At 43.8% G+C, this 21142-nt stretch overlaps 3 protein-coding genes across 14 annotated transcripts in view; 2 read left to right on the forward strand and 1 right to left on the reverse strand.

The window, feature by feature from the left end:
* Window positions 1-13482, reverse strand: part of cdk8 (cyclin-dependent kinase 8) — a 90809-nt gene extending 77327 nt beyond the window's left edge. For all 3 annotated transcript variants that reach the window (XM_055636916.1, XM_055636915.1, XM_055636914.1), the window contains exon 1: window positions 13129-13482. In XM_055636916.1, the coding sequence (XP_055492891.1) occupies window positions 13129-13256 (128 nt within the window). In that variant the 5' untranslated portion in view covers window positions 13257-13482. The remainder of the gene's footprint in view (window positions 1-13128) is intronic.
* Window positions 13483-13613: 131 nt separating this feature from the next.
* LOC129698073 (DNA translocase FtsK-like) lies at window positions 13614-16860 on the forward strand. Of its 3 annotated transcripts, none has more exons than XM_055636918.1 (5): window positions 13614-13841; window positions 14803-15279; window positions 15388-15573; window positions 15687-15803; window positions 15921-16860. In XM_055636918.1, the coding sequence occupies exons 2-5, from the start codon at window positions 15118-15120 to the stop codon at window positions 16284-16286; spliced, it is 831 nt and encodes a 276-aa protein (XP_055492893.1). In that variant the 5' UTR covers window positions 13614-13841; window positions 14803-15117; the 3' UTR covers window positions 16287-16860. The 3 variants fall into 3 exon arrangements, with proteins under 3 accessions (XP_055492893.1, XP_055492894.1, XP_055492895.1); XM_055636919.1 differs by having other exon boundaries at window positions 15091-15279; XM_055636920.1 differs by lacking the exon at window positions 13614-13841 and adding an exon at window positions 14496-14636.
* Window positions 16861-19349: 2489 nt separating this feature from the next.
* Window positions 19350-21142, forward strand: part of rnf6 (ring finger protein (C3H2C3 type) 6) — a 35994-nt gene continuing 34201 nt past the window's right edge. For 6 of the 8 annotated variants that reach the window (XM_055636922.1, XM_055636923.1, XM_055636925.1 and 3 more), the window contains exon 1: window positions 19483-19573. The gene's annotated coding sequence lies outside the window, so the exon portion shown is untranslated. Of the gene's footprint in view, window positions 19574-21142 lie in introns of all 8 variants that reach the window. The other 2 variants (XM_055636926.1, XM_055636929.1) reach the window with 2 other exon arrangements.

Here is a 21142-nt window from a genome sequence, read left to right on the forward strand (position 1 = left end):
CTAGAGAGTACAAACCAAGTCTATCCAGTCTTTCTTCATAAGACAGTCCTGACATCCCAGGAACCAGTCTGGTGAACCGTCTCTGCACTCCCTCTATGGCAATAATGTCCTTCCTCAGATTTGGAGACCAAAACTGTACGCAATACTCCAGGTGTGGTCTCACCAAGACCCTGTACAACTGCAGTAGAACCTCCCTGCTCATATACTCAAATCCTTTTGCAATGAAAGCTAACATACCATTCGCTTTCTTTACTGCCTGCTGCATCTGCATGCCTACCTTCAATGACTGGTGTACCATGACACCCAGGTCTCGCTGCATCTGCCCCTTTCCCAATTGGCCACCATTTAGATAATAGTCTGCTATCTACACAAGTTCCACCCGTTTGTTTTTGGCCCATATCCCTCAAAACCTATTCTATACATGTACCTATCTAAATGTTTCTTAAACATTGCAATAGTACCTGCCTCAACTACCCCCTCCGGCAGCTTGTTCCATACACCCACCACCCATTGTGTAAAAAAAGTTACATCCCATGTTCCCATTAAATCTTTCCCCCCCTCAACATAAACTCATGCCCACTGGTTCTTGATTTTCCTACTCTAGGGAAAAGACTGTGCCTTTACCCAATCTATTCTACTCGTAATTTTGTACACCTATATAAAATCACCCCTCATCCTCCTGCACTCTAATGAATAAAGCCCTAGAATGCTCAACCTCTTCCTTTAGCTCAATCCCTCAAGTTCTGGCAACATCATGAGAAACTTTCTCTGAACCCTTTCAAGCTTGGCAACATCTTTCCTATAACATGGTGACATATTGGATGGGTTCACTCTAAGCATGCCGCACACACTTGATCTAAAACCCGCCTTGCTGGTGCTCGGGTTCTGCAAGCTGCATTCAAATCCCAAATTCGGTACAGCTGCGATCAAATTTTGGACAGAACCAATAAATCAGAGACAGAGTCTCAGTCTGAGGAAGGGTTTCGGCCCGAAACGTCGCCTATTTCCTTCACTCCATAGATGCTGCTGCACCCGCTGTGTACCGTCAATTTAACAGTCCTTGAAGCTAAGGCAGATTTAACACAGTATGATTTCAATGAGGCCTGGAAAAATCAATGGGAATCGGAGAGAAAAATGTTTCTATTGCTGAACTCAGCCAAGTGTGGCATGGCTATCAACTGGGTCTCAGGGAGCTGTTATTGGAAAGTCCTAAACTTTCCTGAAAGACCTTTAGCTGCTTCAACGATTATTTCTCCATAAATGTCAGAAATTGAGATATTTCCTGATCATTAAAATGCACTCAGTTCCATTCACAATTAGTCTGATCTGGGCAGCACAGTGCGCAGCTGGTAGAGCTGTTGCTTCATAGCACTAGAGACCTGGGTTTGATCCTAACCTTGGGTGCTGTTTGTGTGGAATTTGCACATTCTCCCCTCGACCTTATGGGTTTCCTTCGGGTGCTCTGGTTCAACCTCCAGCCGCCCCCCACCCCCACTGCCTTCCGCCCGATACCAAAGGCATGCGAGTTTATCGGTTAATTGGCTTCTGTAAATTGCCCCTAGTGTGTAGGGAGTGAATGCAAAAGTGGGATAATATAGAACTAGTGTGAACGGATGATTTATGGTTGGCGTCTACTTGGTAGGCCGAAGGGGTTGTTTCCATTGCTGTATCTGTAATTCCTTGCAATTTCATCCATGTTCCAAAGTATAACATTACCTTAACAACCAAGCGTGTGGTGAGAAGTGATTAGTAATTAGTAATATTCAGAAAGCACAAGTGCCAGACATTCATCAACAAAAGTGCACCAAATCACCACCTCTTGATATTTAACACCACTGCATTCTCACCATGGGGTCACCAAGGACCAGATGCATGACTTGACCAACTGTGTAAACACACCATGACTGCAAATAATAGGCAAAGAACGAGAATACCATGGCAAGTGATTAATCTCATTACTTTCCAGATTATTTCTACCATCTTCAATGCATGAGTGAAAGGAAATCATCTCTAGCAGCTTGGATGAATGCAGAACCAACATGAAGCTTGATGCCACACACGAACAAACAACCAGATAGCTGGATGCAAGGAACTGCAGATAAGGCACATAAAAAGGCATAAAGTTCTGGAGTAACTCAATGGTTCAGGTAGCATCTCTGGAGAACATGGATAGGTGACGTTTTAGTTCGAGGACCCATCTTCAAACTGAAGCTATTGATTTGCACCCAATACACCATCATAAATATTCACCTTCTCCATTATGTGATGCACTGTGCAGCAATTAAGGCGCAGAGTGGTGGAGCAGCAGAGTCGCTGCCTTATAGCGCCAGTGACCAGAGTTCGATCCCGACTAGGGGTGCTGTCTGCAGTTTATTCATTCCCCCTGTGACCACCTGGGATTTCTCTGGGTGCTCTGGTTTCCTCCCGCATGTACAGGTTTGTAGTTTAATTGGCTACTGTAAATTGATTGGTGATCGTTGGTCAGCATGGACAGTGGGCCAAAAGACCTCTATCTCTAAAACCAACACAAAATCTACATGCACTGCAGGATTTCTTTGGGCTTTTCCAATAATAATTCATGAATACACCACATCTCGCAACTTGGAAGGGCAGGGCTATCAGGCACAACAGAACACTACCTGTTCAAGTTCCTTCCTTTCTGACGGAGCAACCGCAGGCAGTGAGACTGGGCCCGCACCTGTCCTCCACTATCACCCTGAGCACCGGCACAACACAGGGCTGTGTACTAAGCCCCATGCTCTACTCCCTCTTCACTCACGACTGTTCCTGCATTCAACACCAACACCATCGTGAAGTTTGCAGACGACACAACAGTGATTGGGCTGATCGCCAATGATGGTGAAACAAAATACAGAGCGGAGGTGCAGAACCTGGCGGACTGGTGCACACGTAACAACTTGTCACTAAACACCTCCAAGACCAAGGAGCTGATTATTGACTTCAGGACGTCCCATAATGGAGAACACGCCCCAATCTCCATCTACGGGGAAAGTGTGGAGAGAGTGTCCAGCTTTAAGTTTCTGGGCACTCACATTTCAGAGGACCTGACAGCAACGACTGTTCTTCCTGAGGACATTAAAAAAGACTGGTCTGCCCCAACAGCTGCTGACAACCTTCTACCGCTGCACCACAGGGAGCATATTAACATATGGCATCTCTGTGTGGTATCTCAGCTGCACGGAGGCGGAGAGGAGAGCTCTTCAGCGCGTCGTCCACAGAGCGCAGAGGATTATTGGGACCCAGCTACCAGCCTTGGAAGGCATCTACCACACACGGTGCCTCAGGAAGGCCGTCAGCATCCATAAAGACTCCTCACACCCTTGTAATGGACTGTTCGAACTAGTTCCCTCCGGCAGACGTTACAAGGTCCTTCTACGCCCGAACCTCCAGACTCAGGAACAGCTTCATTCCCAGAGCTATAGCGGCTTTGAACCGGCCTTGCTGAGTGCCCCCCATCCCCCCTGGACTGTCCCCCTCAGGTGGTCACGTCACCCAAATCTCGTTGCGCTTATGTGCAATGACAATAAAATATATTATTATTATTATATTATTATATTAATATATTCAGTTTCAAATACAGTCATCTTTTTGAACAACCATGCTAAACAACTGCTCTTTGTTCTATGTTCAGAAAATCGCTACCAAACAGCACTTTGAAAATACCTTTCAGGGCTCGAAATTAACGGTTGCCCGGGTGCCACTGACCACTCAAAGCGCCGCCGGGCAACCTAAACACCGAGTCATTTTGCCCGGCTTGGCAACCAGATACTGGGTTGTACCGAAGACAGACACAAAACACTGGAGAAACTTCGCGGGTCATGCAGCATCTCTGGAGAAAAGAAACGTAACGTTTTGTGTCGGCAGTGACGGCTGTATTGCGTGGGAAAGATACTAGGTGCGGGGTGAGGAAGGGTCAGAGCGAGTGACAGGCCCCGAACAGCGGCTCCATCTCCTCCTCCTCCCGCCCACCCTGATAGCGGCCGCTGTTTAGCAGAGCGAATGACGGGCCCCGAAAAGCGCATTTGCAAGCAGCGGTCCTTATCAGGGCAGGCGGACGGCGGGAGTAGGAGGTGATGGAGTCGCTGTCGAGGCCGCTGCCGCTGCCGTTCGGGGCCCGTCATTTGCTCCAACCCTTCTGAAGCAGCTGCACCAAAGATACTATAGCTATAGGATCTTTGAGCTGCACCGCTCGGCCCCGCACCTTGCTGTTGGCTGGCGGAGGAGGGAGGCGGTGGCGAGGAGTTCCCAACGGCTAAGGCAGCGGGGCGATGTTGTTCAAGGAGCGCTGACCCTCCTTCCTCCATACCTCGCCCCCCTTCTCTCTCTCTCTCTCTCGTACGCCCCCTCCAGCCCCCCCCCCCCCCTTAACCTGGGACCCCTCCTCTCCATCCCGCACTGATCCCCATACCCGCCTCTATTCAGTCCTCACTGACATCCCCTGTTCTCCCCCTCACCATCTCCACCCCCCCACCCCCCCCAATCTATTCATCCTGCGCTGATCACCCCATCCACCTCGCATTGATTCTCCTGCTACCCCCCCTCCCCCCTCACCCCCACCCACCCCACCCACTGGTCCCCCAATTCATCCTGTACTTACCCCTTTCCCATCCATCCTGCACTTCTCCTCCATCCATCCTGTACTGATCCCCCATCCATCCTGTACTAATCCACGCATTCATCCCGTACTGACCCACCCTCCATTTACCCTGCACCTTCCCCTCATTCATCCTGTAGTGATCCCCCATTCATCCTGCACAGACCCTCCGATCCACACTGTACTGACCCCTCCCCTCCCATTCATCCTGCGCTGCTCTCCTCCTCCCCGCCACCCCCCCCCCCCCCCCATCCATTCTGTACTGATCCTCCTATTCAAGAAGAATGGGGGGGGGACAGTCTGAAGAAGGGTCTCGAGCCGAAACATTTGCCTATTTCCTTCGCTCCATAGATCCTGCCTCACCCGCTGAGTTTCTCCAGCACTTTTGTCTACCCCCATCCATCCCGTACTGAACCCCCCCATTCAACACCACTGACATCCCCCGTGCTCTCCCCTCACAATTTTACCTACTCCAACCAACACGTACTAATTCACCTGCCTCAATTCATCCCGCCATCTATCCACCCCGCACTGATTCACACACACCCCCCTCCCTGACCCTATTGTCCTGGAAATGTCTTCAGAGCGAACATTGACTATGTTTGATAACGGAATGCAATCAAATGTGTTTTAATTCCCAATGTTATTATTTGTTTTAATCCATAAAGATGGATTAATTAAATTGTGAACACGTGAAACATTAAAACCGCAGTGTTCGATTGTCACTGCTGCCGTTGACACGTTATTACAGAATTCATTTTAACGGCAAATCAATGCTCTTAATATGGAGTATCAGTACTGTAGTTATTTAATGAGCAACATTCACAACTATACGTACGCATATATGTTACCATGGTCCAGGATTTATTGACACAGGTTGATCATACGCTGAATAATCCAACCACATTTTTGTTTGGAAGTGGAAAGAACTAATAGAAATTGCATTAATTGCAATGTGTAAAAAGAGTTGAGATACTGTCTTATAATTTTGCTGCATGTCATTGTGGGATATATCATGTCTTGATTGGTGAATATGTTTAGTTTGTGACTTTATTTGAAGCAGAAATAATATGTGAATGCTTCATTGAGCATAATTCCGACTGGTAACTACGCACTTCGTCCGAGCACATTATCGCACGCATCATGCAAGCCATCTTAAATGACCACCTAAACTGTCAATTAGCAACCTAAAAAGCTGCCAAGGTTGCCCGGCTGGCAACAGGGAAAAAAAGTTAAGCGAGAGCCCTGCCTTTGTGTTGGAACCGCAAGGGAAACCTGTAGTGCTGATTTTAAGTTGACTGGCCCTTTGCCAAATATTCTCTATCCTAAGGTCAAGGCTTCTGCTCCAAGAGGAGATACGATGGCTGCCCCAATAAGCTAGGTACAATGGCGCAGCAGTTACAGCTACACTGCTCCAATTACCTGGTTTCGATCGCAATCACAGAAGCTGCCTGTGTGGAGTTTGCACATTCACACTGTGACTGCGTGGACTTCCTCCTCGTGTCCCATCTTCTTCCAATATCCAAAAGATGTGCTGGTAGGTTATTTGGCATTGTAATTGCCTCTCGGCGTAGGTGGTTACCAAAAAACGGAGAATAAGTTACAAGGAAGTAAATGAGACTGATGGGATTGCTGAAAGCCAGCATAAACGAGATAGGCCAACTGTCGCAGACTCTAACAAGTTGTGAAAATTATTTAGGATTGGACAACGATATTTCATTGCAGCAAAAGGATACACTACAGCCATGGATTATATTCTTGAGAGAACAACCAGTCCTTGATGTATGAATCCTTTATTGACAACTTTCCCTTTCCACCCAAACTTTGCAAGTCAACAATGGCAGAATGTGAGTGGCAGTCTCATCTTGAAATGGCAAAAAACAGCTGCTTCTTGGACTTACAAATCAATTGGAGGTAAACAAAAATCTAAGGACAGCATGAGAGTCTGCAAGAGTAACCATGAAATATGTGGGGCAGATCACATACCTGTGGAATGCAGGAAAACACCACAGAAATTCTACAAAATTCCTTTCATGAGTCAGAACTCCAGGTCATTTTACTCCCATTAATGGGATGGTTTTGCACAGACAGCTAGATGGCAGCTATAGGATCATAGAGCACGGAAACAGGTCCTTCAGTCCAACGTTCATGCCGACCAAGATGTCCTCTCTAAGCTAGTTCCATTTGCCTGCATTTGGTCCATATCCCTCTGAACTGCTCTTATCCATGTAGTGTCCAAGTGTCTTTTAAATTTTGTCCTTGTACTTACTTTAACTACTTCCTCTGGCAGCTAATATGTACCTACCACCCTCCGAGTGGAAAATCATGCGCTGGATGTCAGATGCAGGCACGTCTGATCTCTTGCTCGATCCCTGGACTCACTGACGAGTCTCAGCTAATCCATAATTTACTGGCCCAAGAAATTGCAGAAAATTGCGGACACGGGTCAGACCACCACACAAACCCACCTCCCTTCGATTGACTCCATCTACTCTTTACACTGCCTCGGCAAGGCCCCCAGCATAATTAAGGTCTCACCCTGGTCACTCCCTCCGCTCACCTCTGGCAAGAGGAGGTACAGAAGTGCGAAAGCACATACCTCCAGATTTATGGACAGTTTCTTCATCAGGGAACTAAACCATCCTATCAACAACAAGAGAGCTGTCCTGAGCTACTACCTAGTTTAGTTTATTGTCAGGTGTATAAAGGCACAGTGAAAAGCCTTTGTTGCGTGCTAACCAGTCAGCACAAAGATATACATGATTACAATTGAGCCATTCACGGTGTACAGATATATGATAAAGGGAATAACATGAACAGTGTTTAGTGCAAGATAAAGCCAGTAAAGTTCGATTAAAGATAGTCCGAGGGCCCCCAATGAGGTAGATAGTAGTTCAGGACATCTCTCCAGTTATGGTAGGATGGTTCAGTTGCCTGATAACAGCTGGGATGAAACCGTCCTCGAATCTGGAGGTGTACGTTTTCGCACTTCTGTACCTCTTGCCTGATTGGAGAGGGGAGAAGAGGAGTGGCCAGGGTGCGACTCGTCCTTGATTATGCTGGTGGCTTTGCCGAGGTAGCACAAGGTTTAAATGGAATCAATAGAAGAGAGGTTGGTTTATGTGATGGTCTGGGCTACGCCTACAATTCTCTGCAATTTCTTGCGGTCTTGGATGGAGCCGTTTCCAAACCATGCTGTGATACATCCTGATAAAATGCTTTCTACAGCATATCTGTAAAAGTTGGTAAGAGTTGTTAGGGACATGCCAAACTTCCTAAACCTTCTAAGTCGAGGCATTGATGTGCTTTGGCTATTGCTTCGGTATAGATGGTCCAGGAGAAGTTGTTGGTGATATTTACTCCAAGGAATCTCCACTTCGGCACCATCAATGCAAACTGGTGTACCGCTTCGCTTCCTGAGGTTAATCACTTTCTCCTTTGTCTTGCAGACATTGAGAGAAAGGTTGTTGTCTCGACACCGGTACACGAGGTTCTCAATCTCCTTCCTTTACTCCATCTCATCACTATTTGATACCCGGCCCACAATGGTATTGTCGTCTGTGAATTTGTAATTTGAATTAGATTTTGTAAGGCTGCACAGTTGTGGGTGTCCAAGGAGTAAAGAAGGGGGATGAGAACACATCCTTGTGAAGCACCAGTGTTGTGGATTATCATAGAGGATGATTTGTCCCCTATCCTCACTGATTCGGGTCTGTTGGGTCAGTAAGTCGATCCAGTTGCAGACATGAGTGCTGACTCCAAGTCTCGCAAGTTTGGTGATGAGCTTGGATGGTATAATGATGTTAAAAGCAAAGCTGTGGTCTATGAATAGGTGTATGACGTAGGTATCTCTCTCATCCTGGTGATCCAGGGATGAGCGTAGGACCAGGGAAATGGCATCGTCCGTGGACCTGTTGCGGCAGTAGACAAACAGCAGTGGGCCAAAGCTACTTGGTCGGCTGGTTTTAATGCGTTCCATGACTAGCCTCTCAAAGCATTTTATGATGATGGATGTCAAGGCCATTGGACGGTAGTAATTTACCTCATTGGAGACTGTTGGACTATCATAAATCGGACTTTATCTTGCACTATACAATATCCCATTATCCTGTGTCTGTACACTGTGGACGGCACAATTGTAATCATGTACAGTCTTTCTGCTTGCTGCCTGGATAGCTTTTCATTGTATCTGGTTACACGTGACCATAAACCTCTTTAACCTCTATTTAATAATGATCTTTAACCTATCATTATTAATGTCCGAGATTCCCACCTGCTTTAAAAAGACATAATTAATACTGCTGCCCAAGAAGAGTAACGTGTCTTACCTCAATTACAACCGAATGGTGGCACTAACGTCTGTGGTGATGAATTATACTGCATATCAGCTCCTGCCTTACTAAGAACCTGGATAGTTCAATAGGGTATGCGATCTTGCTGCCTTTCCACTATAAAAACACATCAATCAAGCTGTGATTCGACTACACCTTGGCATTCAACACCATCATCCCCTCCAAATTTATCATCAAACTCAGGAATGAGCAGAGATCCAGTATATGCAATTGAATCCTCGACTTCCTCATTGACAGACCACAATAAGTACATTAGCAACACTTCCTCCTCGATAACCATCAACACATTAACTTACAAAATGTCTGAAGAATGGTCTCGACCTAAAACTCGGCCTATCTATGTTCTCCACAGATGCTGCCTGCTCTGCTGAGTAACCCCAGAATTTTGTGCCCTTTTGTGTTAACCAGCATCTGTTCTATTCTCTCTATGCTGATGATTGTGTAGCCAAACACTGTTCTGATGCCATCTTTAAATTTGACAACGATACCAGTTATTGGATGAATACAGGTGCTGATGAGTGAGAGTACAAGGAAGATTGATAATCTGATTGAATGGTGCCAGAACAACAATCTTGCTCCCAACATCAGCAAGATCGAGGAACCACATACCCACCTTCACGAGCCACAGTGATGGAAAGAGTCAATAGCTTCAAGTTCCTGCCGTGCATATCTCTAAAGATCTGTCGCGGGCCCAGCAAATTGTTGCAATCATAAAGAACTATCTTTAATTGGACTTTATCTTGCACTAAATGATGTACCCTTTATTTGTGCATTGTGGACAGTTTGATTGTATTCATGCAGTCTTCTCTTTGACAGGATAGCACGTAAACAAAAGCTTTTCACTGTATCACTGTATACATGACAATAATAAACTAAACTAAAATATATTTCAACGCCTCAATTTGAAGATTAAAGAGATTCAGTATGTTGCCGAATATCAAACTTCAACAGGCGCACAGTAGAGATCACATTAACTGGTTACATCATGTCCGCTTCAGCATTTCAAACACCTAGGAACAAGGGAGATTATAGAGAGTGGTAGACACTGCCTGTCCCCACCATCAAAAGGATCTTAGGAGGCCAAAAAAAGGCAACCAATATCAAAGACTCATACCTCCATGGCCATGCTCTCATTTTGCTACTGCTATCAGCAAAAAGGTGCATGAGCCTGAAAACCATGAGTAACAGGTTCAAGAACAGCTTTTTCCCAGCGACCATCAGGCTCTTAAACAGTATGCAACACAAACCTCAGCAACGACAATCTTCGAGGTATTACGTCTTTGGTTGCACTACGGTTTTCAGTTTTTGCAGTATTATGGTTACAGAGTATTGTGGTTATTAATATATAATAATGAAAAATCCAATAGATTATTTATGGGTTATTGTGATTACAGGCCTGTTGAACGATAGCAATTAAGAATTTCATTGTTCCATTACCTGTGCATACCACAATTAAACCGTTTTAACTCTTTACTCATGAGATGGGTACTTGTGATCTATTAACATGCAAAGCCAAACTGAAACCGTGACTACATTTTCTTAATTGGGTAACAATCAGGCCGTTGTTATAGGAAGAAAATAAAACAGATTGTAAAAGTGCACCGTCCGATGCCAAGATATCAGGGGAAAGGGATTACTATGATGTCAAAGCTGGTACTTTTATTTGGAGGAAAACTGCAAATCTTTAAGATGATAATAGAGTAAATAAGGAAGATAAATGTTGATGAATTGGTCTTATGGCTCGAAATTTAAACATAAAACGAACATCCATTTGTGCAGCATGTGCAATACTCAAATGCACATTTTTTTCTAAAGGATATTAAATAATCTTTTAAGTCTAAACATTGTTATTTTGTAGGCAAATACGATGAATAAAGTCTTACAAAGGACAATGAAACCAATAAGCAGTATAACTCCTTTGGTTATGCTGAGGTATGATACTCTGAGAACATCTCAATCTTCTTCAAACAAGCATTACAAGATCATTGTAAAAAAACAAAGAACTGCAGATGCTGGTTTATACCAAAGATACACAAAAAGTGCTGGAGTAATTCAGTGGGCCAGGCAGCATCTCTGGAAAAGAAAAATGGGTGATGTTTCGGGTCGGGACCCTTCTTCAGACATTCATCATTTTTCTCCAGAGATGCTGCCTGACCTGTTGAGTTACTCCAACATTTTGTGTGCATCGCAAGATCTTTGTTGATCCACAGAAAGCAACAGTTGGAGCTTCAGTTTAATGTTGCAATTGAACACGTCTTAAAACCTCATCACCACAGTGGCCATATTCTGGATTGCAGTTAGCAGCCAAAACCTTTTAAAGTCAGGAATTGTTTTTAAACCAACTATTCAATTTAACCTTGTGTAAAACTGTAGAGGACACAGTAACTGCAGTACACAGATAGTAATACCAACATAACCATAAGCAGAATCAATTTCAACTGACTGTTGAATATGACAAAAACATACAACTTAAGGGTCCGTGACAACAACTAAAAATAAATCAGAAATTGAGCTAATTCTTTGCACTCAACTTTGTATCAAACAGATTCGTCCCAATTGATTAGTGTGAGGCACATTTATTATTTGACTAGTTTAGCATGTTATTTTTTTATTTTCATAGATTAAATTATTTCACTAAAACAATACACACTAGTTTATAGAGATAAGACTATTAAGATATTAACAGATCTTATGGAAAACATGTCTATTTTCCATTTATCATTTTAGATCAATACTGAAATTGCGTTATATGAAAACAAGAGGAAAATAACTAAATTTACAGGTTAGCATCATTCAATTGATAATTACAATTTTAATATAATGACAAATGCAAAAAGAGGAATACTATTTCACATACATTGAGAATTTTAAAAAAAAACTGGTTTTAAAAATAAAGCACTGAAGATTTCTTAGAAGCACAAGGGGGTGAAACACATGGATGTAATAACATTAAACTAAATGAACAGGTCACAGTTTCACCCTTTGCCTAGGCTGCGACAGCAGGTGGAACATGCAGAATTTTAAATAGGTGGGGCAAAATCAACAAATGTTCTCTCTCCAGATGATGCAATACAAATGTCACCTTTCTTGATGACAGAACTGTCAGACAGACAAGCAATTAGAAGGTTGCCATTATTAATGCAACAATACACCAGAAAAAGTAAATCAACCACAGGACTGGAGAAAAGAAAACTGAATGGTGCTGGAAACAGTACGTGACTTGAAAATACAGTATCGTAAATTATACTCAAAAATACATGAAATTGTTTTGACCGTTCTACTCAAAGTCAAAATGCTACACAATAAAATGACCAATTCCAACGTGGAAAACATGTTTTTTTCTTCCCCTTTTGTTTTGCTCCATTAGGTTAAGATGGAAAAAAAGTTATATACCAAATGCATGAAGTATCATCAATAACACATTTGAATGCCAATTAATAATTTTATGTCAAACATTTGAAATGTCTTTGCCTGCTCAAGAAGCATCGTATTCAAAGCATTATTCAAAAATCATGGAAAAAGCATATCATATTTTAATGTATTAATCAAACCAACACAATTTACCAACTAAATAGATACCTCAATCAATAAAAATATTTAAATTGATTTAAATTACTTTAGGTCAAGATGTAATAAGGAAAATTTGTTCCATGCCAAACACATGAAGTATTATCAATACGCCAATTAATAATTGTATGTCCTTGCCTGCTCCAAAAATACTATATTCAAAAAACATTATTCAAAACTAGCGGAAAGAGCATGTTATATTTAAATGTATCAATCGAACTTCAAAAAGAATTGCCAGCTAAATAGATACTCCAATCAACTTGGTTTTCTATAGTAAATTAACTGAATGTTAATAAATGAGATAACTGAAACGTAGTTTAAAAGCTTTACAGAAAAGAACAAATTCAATGATAATTTATCCGGCACTTTAAAATCGCAGGAGAATTTCCTACGTGCAACACTTTCCACGCATACATTGTTCAGCTCAGTCGATTGTTTATGATCCTCAAGACTCAACAAGCTGCACCAAACCGGCAGCAGCTTGGTTTCAAATCGGGTCAAGTTGTTGACACAAAATCAAATTAAAAAGGAGAGGGCAAATGAGAATGCAACGATGAGCAGCGTGGCCTACACACCGCAGGGCCCTGCACCTACCCGTCTTTCCGCTTGGCTTTGTAGACGTGACCGTAGGTGCCTCGTCCAACTTTGCAGCCCTCGTACTCAAACAGGTCCTCCACTCGCTCCCGCTCCGTCGTCAGCTTCATCTTGAAATCATAGTCCATTTTCGGGAAGTTTGTAGATCCTTATTTCGTTGGTGGGCGGTATTGTCTGGCCGGCTAAAGGGTGTCGCAGGATGTCACAGCCGGGGGTACCATAAAGGTCTGTCTGTGCTGGAGGGAGGGAGGGGGTTGTTGGTGGTTGTTGGGCTGGTGAAGCCGCCCCTGTCGTCGCTGCACCGCCGCCGTCCTCTGCTCTTCTCTCCAGCCCGTGGCGACGCCGGTCCCACACTCCAATACCACGTACGGCGCTGTCGTCAACCCAGTCCACACGACGCACGCTCTCCATCCCGCGCGCGCTCCCGCCCCTCCCCAGGGAGGCGCGCGCTCTCGGGGACGCGCGCTCCCTTCTTGACAGAGAGTTCAGTGCAGACACAAAGAGTCGCAGATTATTGCAGATTAACCACTCATGTTAGTCGAAACAAGGAACTTCAGATTGCTGGTTTACACACAAAAACGACACAAGGTGCTGGAATAACTAACAGCGGGTCTGACAGCATCTACAAGACTGCAGATGCTGGTTAAAAAAAAAAAGAGACAATGTGCTGAAGTAACTCAGTAGATCAGGCAGCATCTCTGGAGGACGGAAAGGTGAGTAAGGGCCTGTCCCACTTAGGCGATTTTTTAGGTGCCACATGGTTGCCGGGGTGTCGCCTGTATGGTTGTGAGTAGTCTCCTTAGTCGCCCAAAGAGTCGTAGCGTCTTTCTGGTCGCTGCTGGATTTTCAAAATTTTCAAAATTTCGGCGACAGTGGGTTTGACGCCAATGAGTGTAGCTTGACTTCTCCTGACGTAGGTGCTGTCGTAGGTTGTCGCCAGGATGACATAGGTTGTCGCTGGTGCTGACCAGTGATTGGCGACTACCTATGTCAACCAGCAACAGGTACCGGCATCAAGATAAGTCAAGTAGCAACAGACATTGGAAAAACCCAAGTCCACATGGCTCGAAGGAGAGGGCAACCCAAGGGCAAGGCCCAACCCCAATCCCCACCCACCAAGCAGGTGGAGACCGAGGAGACCCAGGAGGAGGAGGCCCAGGAGGAGACCAGGGAGGTGGCCCGTGTCCCCACCACCACCCCAACCTGGACTGGCCGCCCTGCCAAGACTATAGGTACTGCTGCTGCTGACCCAGACTCACCTACAGATGATGCTCAGGACACTGATGCCTCAAGTGTCTCTAATGTGTACACTGTCCGGGAGGAGGTGAAGAAGGGCAAGAGACCCAAGGTAGTTCCTTATGAGTTCAGCAGAGAACAAGAAGGAGAGCTGGTCGAGTGGAATCAGTCAAACACAGAGTTGTATGGCAAGAACCACCAACATTATAGAAACAAGGACAGGAAGAACTCACTACTTGACACCAAGACCAAGGAGTTTCCTGACTGCACCTGTAAGTACCTACTTACTGGGCTGTTTCTCTGTATTTCTGGTCCTGAAATTTGCAACTTCATGTTGTGTAGCAGGCATAAAAATAAAATGAAAACTACTAATATTACTGCTGCAGGCAGGCAGTTCATGCTGGTCTTTATTATATATATATTTTTTTTTTTTTACAGATGCCCAACTCTGTCTGTGGTTCAAAAGCCAGAGAACAAGATATGGCAAGCTGTCTCAGAGTGGGAACAAGTCAGGGTCTGGTGGCAAAAACTTTACCCGGAGGCAGCAGTGAATCATCAACAAATGGGACTTTATCAATTCACATGCGCTACGAGTGGAGAGGAGACAGCACCAAGAAGCAAATTATTATAAAATAGTTATTGTGAAATTGATAAATTTGATTGTCATCTTGCTTGCCATGTCCTGATGGTCTTGAAAGTTTGTAAAACACATTTATTTTCTTCCAGTTTGACAAGAAGAAGCCACTGCCCAGTATGTCCAGTGAAGAGGAGTTTGATACACTTGAGGGAACCTCTGGATCCACCCCCTCCACCAGTCAGCAGCACAGCAAGAGGAGCAGGACCACTGCCAGCTCCACCCCAACAGCAACTGAGGTAGAGGAGAGAGAGGCAAGTCAGCAGGAGCTGATCAAGGTGGTAAGTACCTTTGGGGACATTTTTTGGCAGATTTCTCCATCCGTTCATCCATCCATCCATTTTTTTTCCCAAATTTACTTACCTGTATCATACTAATTTATGTTGCAGCTCATGCAACAGGCAACCGAGGCCAGGGAGGCCAGAAAGGCCATGACAAAGCCCCAGACACCACATGAGAGGGCTGTTGACACCTTCCTGGGATTCCTAAAGACTGAGCTGCTCAAGATACCAGAGAATGTGTGGTTCAACTACACCATGGCTGCCATGACGATGGCCCATAACTTCTCCCAGCCAGTAAGTAATTTAAGTAATGTTTGTGGAATTTTGGGAACATTTGACTTTAATATTTGATCTTAAAATTTATGTTTTTGTATGAAATATTCACAATGAATTCATGTGTGTTTCAGACTCAGCAGCAGATGGGACACATGGGACAGCAACAGATGGGACAGCCACAGACAGGACTGAAGGGACCACCACAACAGATGCCACTGATGGAACCACCACATCAGCAGGCTCACCAGGTATTTAATTTTATAATACTTTTTGTGAATTGGACGAAATTATTTGTCACACACAGCTTGTGAAAAGTTTAAATTTAATTGCCTTCCACTTAATATTGCTATGTTTCTGTGTTGCAGCCACAGTCACTGATGGGACCACCACGGATGCCACCACCAGTGATGTCATGCTCACCGATTGCCACCTCGCCCATGGGCAGGCCACCCAGTTCCACAGGACAGCAGCAGCCCTACTCACAGCAACAGTCTACATCAACTCCATCACAGCAGTTAACCACTACATCAACATACACTGCCTTGCAGCCTGCAAGATCTAGTAGCTTATCTGCACTCTCAGCTGCATTCACAGACTACCCCAGCCTTGACACACCCAGACCTGCACCAGTGACACCAGGGTGTATCCCCAGAACAGAGACCCAGGATGCAAGTAGGGACTTGAGTTTGAGCTTTACAGGAATAATGGACACAGATCGCCCATCAGTGTAATGTGTCCATAAATTATTTTAAGTCTTGTATGTTTTTGCACTTGTATTATGTTTGAAGTTTAAAGTTTTAAGTTTATTGAAACTCAACGATCCTCCTTGGGGTATGGGAGTACATAAATAATTGATAAACACCACATATATACGTCATACAATATATCGTTAACAGTACAAGCAAAATGAAGAAAGAAAGAAAGATAACCCGATTATTGAAGTTTTGAATTTTGGGATTTTTATTTGTATCTTTGTCGTGTAATGTTTGAGCTTACTATAAGTCTTTTTGTGAAATCATGGTTAAAGGTATCTGTAACATGCCTGCCAGACCTGTTGAAGTTGCAAGTTTTATGGAGAGAAATACAGGGAACGTTGTGAATATACGTAAATACAATGTCACAGACGTGCCATTATTTGATATTTATTGCCTTTTTTATAGATTGATGGGACTGATCAGACTGAAGGAGGTGCTTATAGTGATGATTCTTACAGATAATTTCAAATTTTATGTGATTATAATAAATTTATTTTTGTATACACTGTTGTATGTTCTTTATAATGTAATAATAAATCAAACTTTTTTGTTGTTAAAGTGATAATTCTTTATAGATTTATTATATTTTTCAGCGACCTGCTACGACTATGACAGTCGCCGGCAGTTGCCTAAAAATAGCCTAAGTGGGACAGGCCCATAAGTCGCGACCATTGGGTCACCGGTTGTCAGTAGCTTGCCATAGCTTGACGTTGACTAGGTGGTAGGTTGTTGTAGCTTGTTGTAGACATTGTCATAGGGGGTCCAGTCGCCGGTTTTTCGGCGACCTGCTATGACTATGGCAGTCACCTAAAAAATCGCCTAAGAGGGACAGTGTAGAAACAAAGAACTGTCGATGCTGCTTTACTCCCAAAAAGATAACAAAGAGCTGGAGTAACTCAGCAGGACAGGCAGCATCTCTGGAGGAAAAAGATAGGAGATGGTTTGGGAACCAGCATCTTCACTTATTAGTTTTGACAAGGAACTGCTGACGCAAGGTTACAAAAAAAGTCACAAAGTGTTTGAATAACTCAGCAGATCAGACAACATCTTTGGAGAACGTGGATAGGTGACAGTGTAGAAACCAGGAACTTCAGTTGCTGGTTTAAAAAAAAAAGACACAGTGCTGGAGTAACCCAACAGATCAGGCAGCATCTCTGGAGAACATGGATAGGTAATGTTCCGAGTCAGGACCTTTCTCCAGACTGAAGACTAACGTCATCTATCCTTGTCCTCCAGAGATGCTGCCTGAGATACAAGGTATTTGCAGTGGGAACTCAAGAACATAATTGCTGGTGATGGGCAAATGAGATGGCTTCACTTCATTACCTTCATCTAGAACTTATACTGGTTGTCGACACAAGGATCCACAGATGCTGGTTTACCAAAAAAGACGGCAGGTGCTGGAGTAACTCAGCGGGTCAGTCAGTATCTGTAGAAAATATTGTGAGGATACTATGTTTTGGTTTGGACAAGCTAGGCAAGTAATTGATGGATAAAGGTGAGGGGAAATTTGGTTTCACCATGTAGAAATTACAGCTGTGTTTATACATAGTCCCTCCATTTCAGGGCACCATGATGTTTGGGACACATGGCTTCACAGGCGTGTTTAATTGCCTCCTTAATGCCGGTACAAGAGAGCTCTCAGCACCAAGTCTCTCCTTCAGTCTTTCCATCACCTTTGGAAACTAATATTGCTGTTTATCCAGTGGAAGTGGTGTCGGCAGGTTCATTGGTATCATTTAAAAATAAATTGGATAGGCATATGGATGAGAAGGGAATGGAGGGTTATGGTATGAGTGCAGGCAGGTGGGACTAAGGGAAAAAAGTTGTTCGGCACGGACTTGTAGGGCCGAGATGGTCTGTTTCCGTGCTGTAATTATTATATGGTTATCAACATGAGGACGAAAGTTGTGCCAGTGAAAGTCAAAGAAGCCTTTACGAGACTGAGAAAGAAGAATAAAACTGTTAGAGGCATCAGCCAAACCTTAGGCTTGCCAAAATCAACTGTTTGGAACATCTTGGATGCCCTGCAATGGAAGGCGTCATCTTGGGAGCAGGTGTGGCAGAAATGTAGGAATTTAAAGTAGGGATTAGCATTGTTGCGAGAGACAGGTGGGAGGAAATGCAGTTCAGTTAACTGTGGAATACAGTTGATACTCTGTCCCTGTAATTGAGATAGATAGATCGAGAAAAGGGAGATGTCTGAGATCGTCCAAGATTTGAGGGCAGGGAAGAAGTTAGTGGTGAAGTTAATAAAGTCCATGAGTTCTGCACAGGTGCAGGAGGCAGCCACGATGCAGTCGTCAATGTAGCTGAGAAAGCTTTGGGGAATATGGCCAATGTACGCCTGGAATATGGGAAAATGTAATTAAAATGGTTAGCAACCGTCACTGTGGATACGAGTGCCTCTCTTTTAGAAAGATGAGGAGGAACCTCATTGAAACTTACCAAATAGTGTTCAAGAAGGAACTGCAGATGCTGGAAGATCGAAGGTACACAAAAATGCTGGAGAAACTCAGCGGGTGCAGCAGCATCAATGGAGCGAAGGAAATAGGCGACGTTTCGGGCAGAAACCCTTCTTCAGACCAAAGATCCTAGAGGAGCTCCTCTATAATCTTTGCTTCAGACTGATGGGGATGGGGGGGGGGGGGGGGGGGGGGGGGGAGAGAAAAGGAAGGAAAAAAGAGAGGGCGGGGGGATGGGAGGAGACAGCTCGAGGGTTAAGGGAGGGGAGGAGACAGCAAGGGCTAGCAAAACTGGGAGAATTCAACGTTCATTTCCTTCGCTCCATAGATGCTGCTGCACCCGCTGAGTTTCTCCAGCATTTTTATGTACTTACCAAATAGTGAATGGCCTGGATAGAGTGGATATGGAGGATGTTTCCACGTGGGAGAATCTAGGACCTTGGAGATGGACAGGTTCTTGATTAGTAAGGGTGTCGGGGTTTATGGGGCGAAGGCAGGAGAATGGGGTTGAGAGGGAAAGATAGATCAGCCGTGGCCTAATCTGCTTCTATGACGTATGGATTTATGACGATATGGAGGGCGCGCGCGTCTGTTTGCTCTCAACGTCGGCGCCGGCAGCTCCGCGCGCCCTCAGGCCCCGCCCCACGTCGGCCGCGCGCGTCCACAGCCCCCACCTACGTCGGCCGCGCGCCCCTAGGCCCCGCCCCACGTCGGTCGCGCGCGCCCGTTGCCGGGTTGACGTTCGGAGCTGCGGCTGTGGAGGAGACACGGTGTAAACGGTGGAGCGTCGACTCTGAGGTAGTACCTTTTTCTAAAACATTGGGACTCCCACTCTTGCTTTCTTGAGGTTCTTTAAAAAGCAATAAAAGCACAATTGATGTAGAAACGCGGAGGATCTTTATTCTTCATTGAATGAGTTTGTTGGGCGATCCGTTGCGGATCAAGCAACCGTGCTGAGCTGGGCCCGCCCCCGTTCAATGCTGATTGGATCGCTGTTGTCGCAGAAAATGGCGTCAGAGAGTATTTGGATTGTGTGTGGTTAGTTTGGGTGTCAATCACTGAGTTCAGCTAGCATGGTAGGCTGCATGCCTTGTAACCAAGGCCTAAACCGGCCTTTAAAAGCTTTGCCGTCATATCAGACAATTATTGTTAGTAATAGTGTTTGTTTCATCTTGATTAACTCTTCTTGATTAAGTTTTTCAGTCTACTGGTATTGATTTTACTTTTGCCAATCGCCAAATGCGATTCCTAACCTTAATTCTGTTATTACTTGTTTTTAAAATGTGTAGCTGCAAGAGATAACAAGATCATCCCCTTTAATTTATAGTGATCTATTGCTCTCCCAAGTATATTCGTGCAATCCAGGACAATTCAATGTATATTCTTTGCAGAAATCCTCCCATCCTTTTTTTAAATGATGTTACATAATTTTACATTAGGACGTTGAGCAATTTAGCATAAAAGGTACACAAAAATGCTGGAGAAACTCAGCGGGTGCAGCAGCATCTATGGAGCGAAGGAAATAGGTGACATTTCGGGCCGAAACCCTTCTTCAGACTGATGTCTCAGCAATTTAGCGTCTTTGGTGTTATCACATAAACTGACCAACACCTAAATAACCAATTATATAAACACAAATTGTTTATATTATTGTTTAGCACAATTTGACATTGTTTATTTTGATTTTAGGTTTGCACTAATTTGCTATCCATTGCAACATATTAATAGTTTGGTACATCCATTTTCTTCAATTAGGTCGATATACCCTATTCATTCCTTTTTAATAGTTATTCCTAATTTAGTGCTCATTTTGTTTAAAGGCTTTATTTGACTCCAAGCTATTGAGGTTTGAAGTATTAGATATATTTATTGTACATTGGAAATCAATCCGACATTGCCTGTTGAATGCTATATATCTGCCACATAAAGTATACCTTCGCTGGGATTTTTCAACTCCAAATAAAAAGCATTTATTATATCTGTGATAGTGATCCAGCTGCCATTTTGTTCAGATGACAGTGCATACTTCTAACATTCTTCATATGACTTTTTACTGAATATATCAGCAGACCTGGCTCAACACATCAAAGGAATACTTTGCAGGGTGTAAACAATAGAGATGTGTATAGACATCTTTGATTATTCATTTATTTACAACCATGACATGTTTTAACTTAAGACGTATGTATCTTCAGTTATGTTTAATGACTTGGATTTGTTGCTCCTCTGCAGCATTGAGTGCATCAGGATGGTATATCATAACATTATTCATTTTATATCTATTTAATTTCTTTTGTAATGATTATGTTTTACAATTCAATGTTTTTATATGGGTTTGTGGATGTTAATGGCTATAAATATTTAAAT

This window comes from Leucoraja erinacea, chromosome 6 (genome assembly GCF_028641065.1).
Source record: "Leucoraja erinacea ecotype New England chromosome 6, Leri_hhj_1, whole genome shotgun sequence".
Taxonomy (NCBI): domain Eukaryota; kingdom Metazoa; phylum Chordata; class Chondrichthyes; order Rajiformes; family Rajidae; genus Leucoraja; species Leucoraja erinaceus.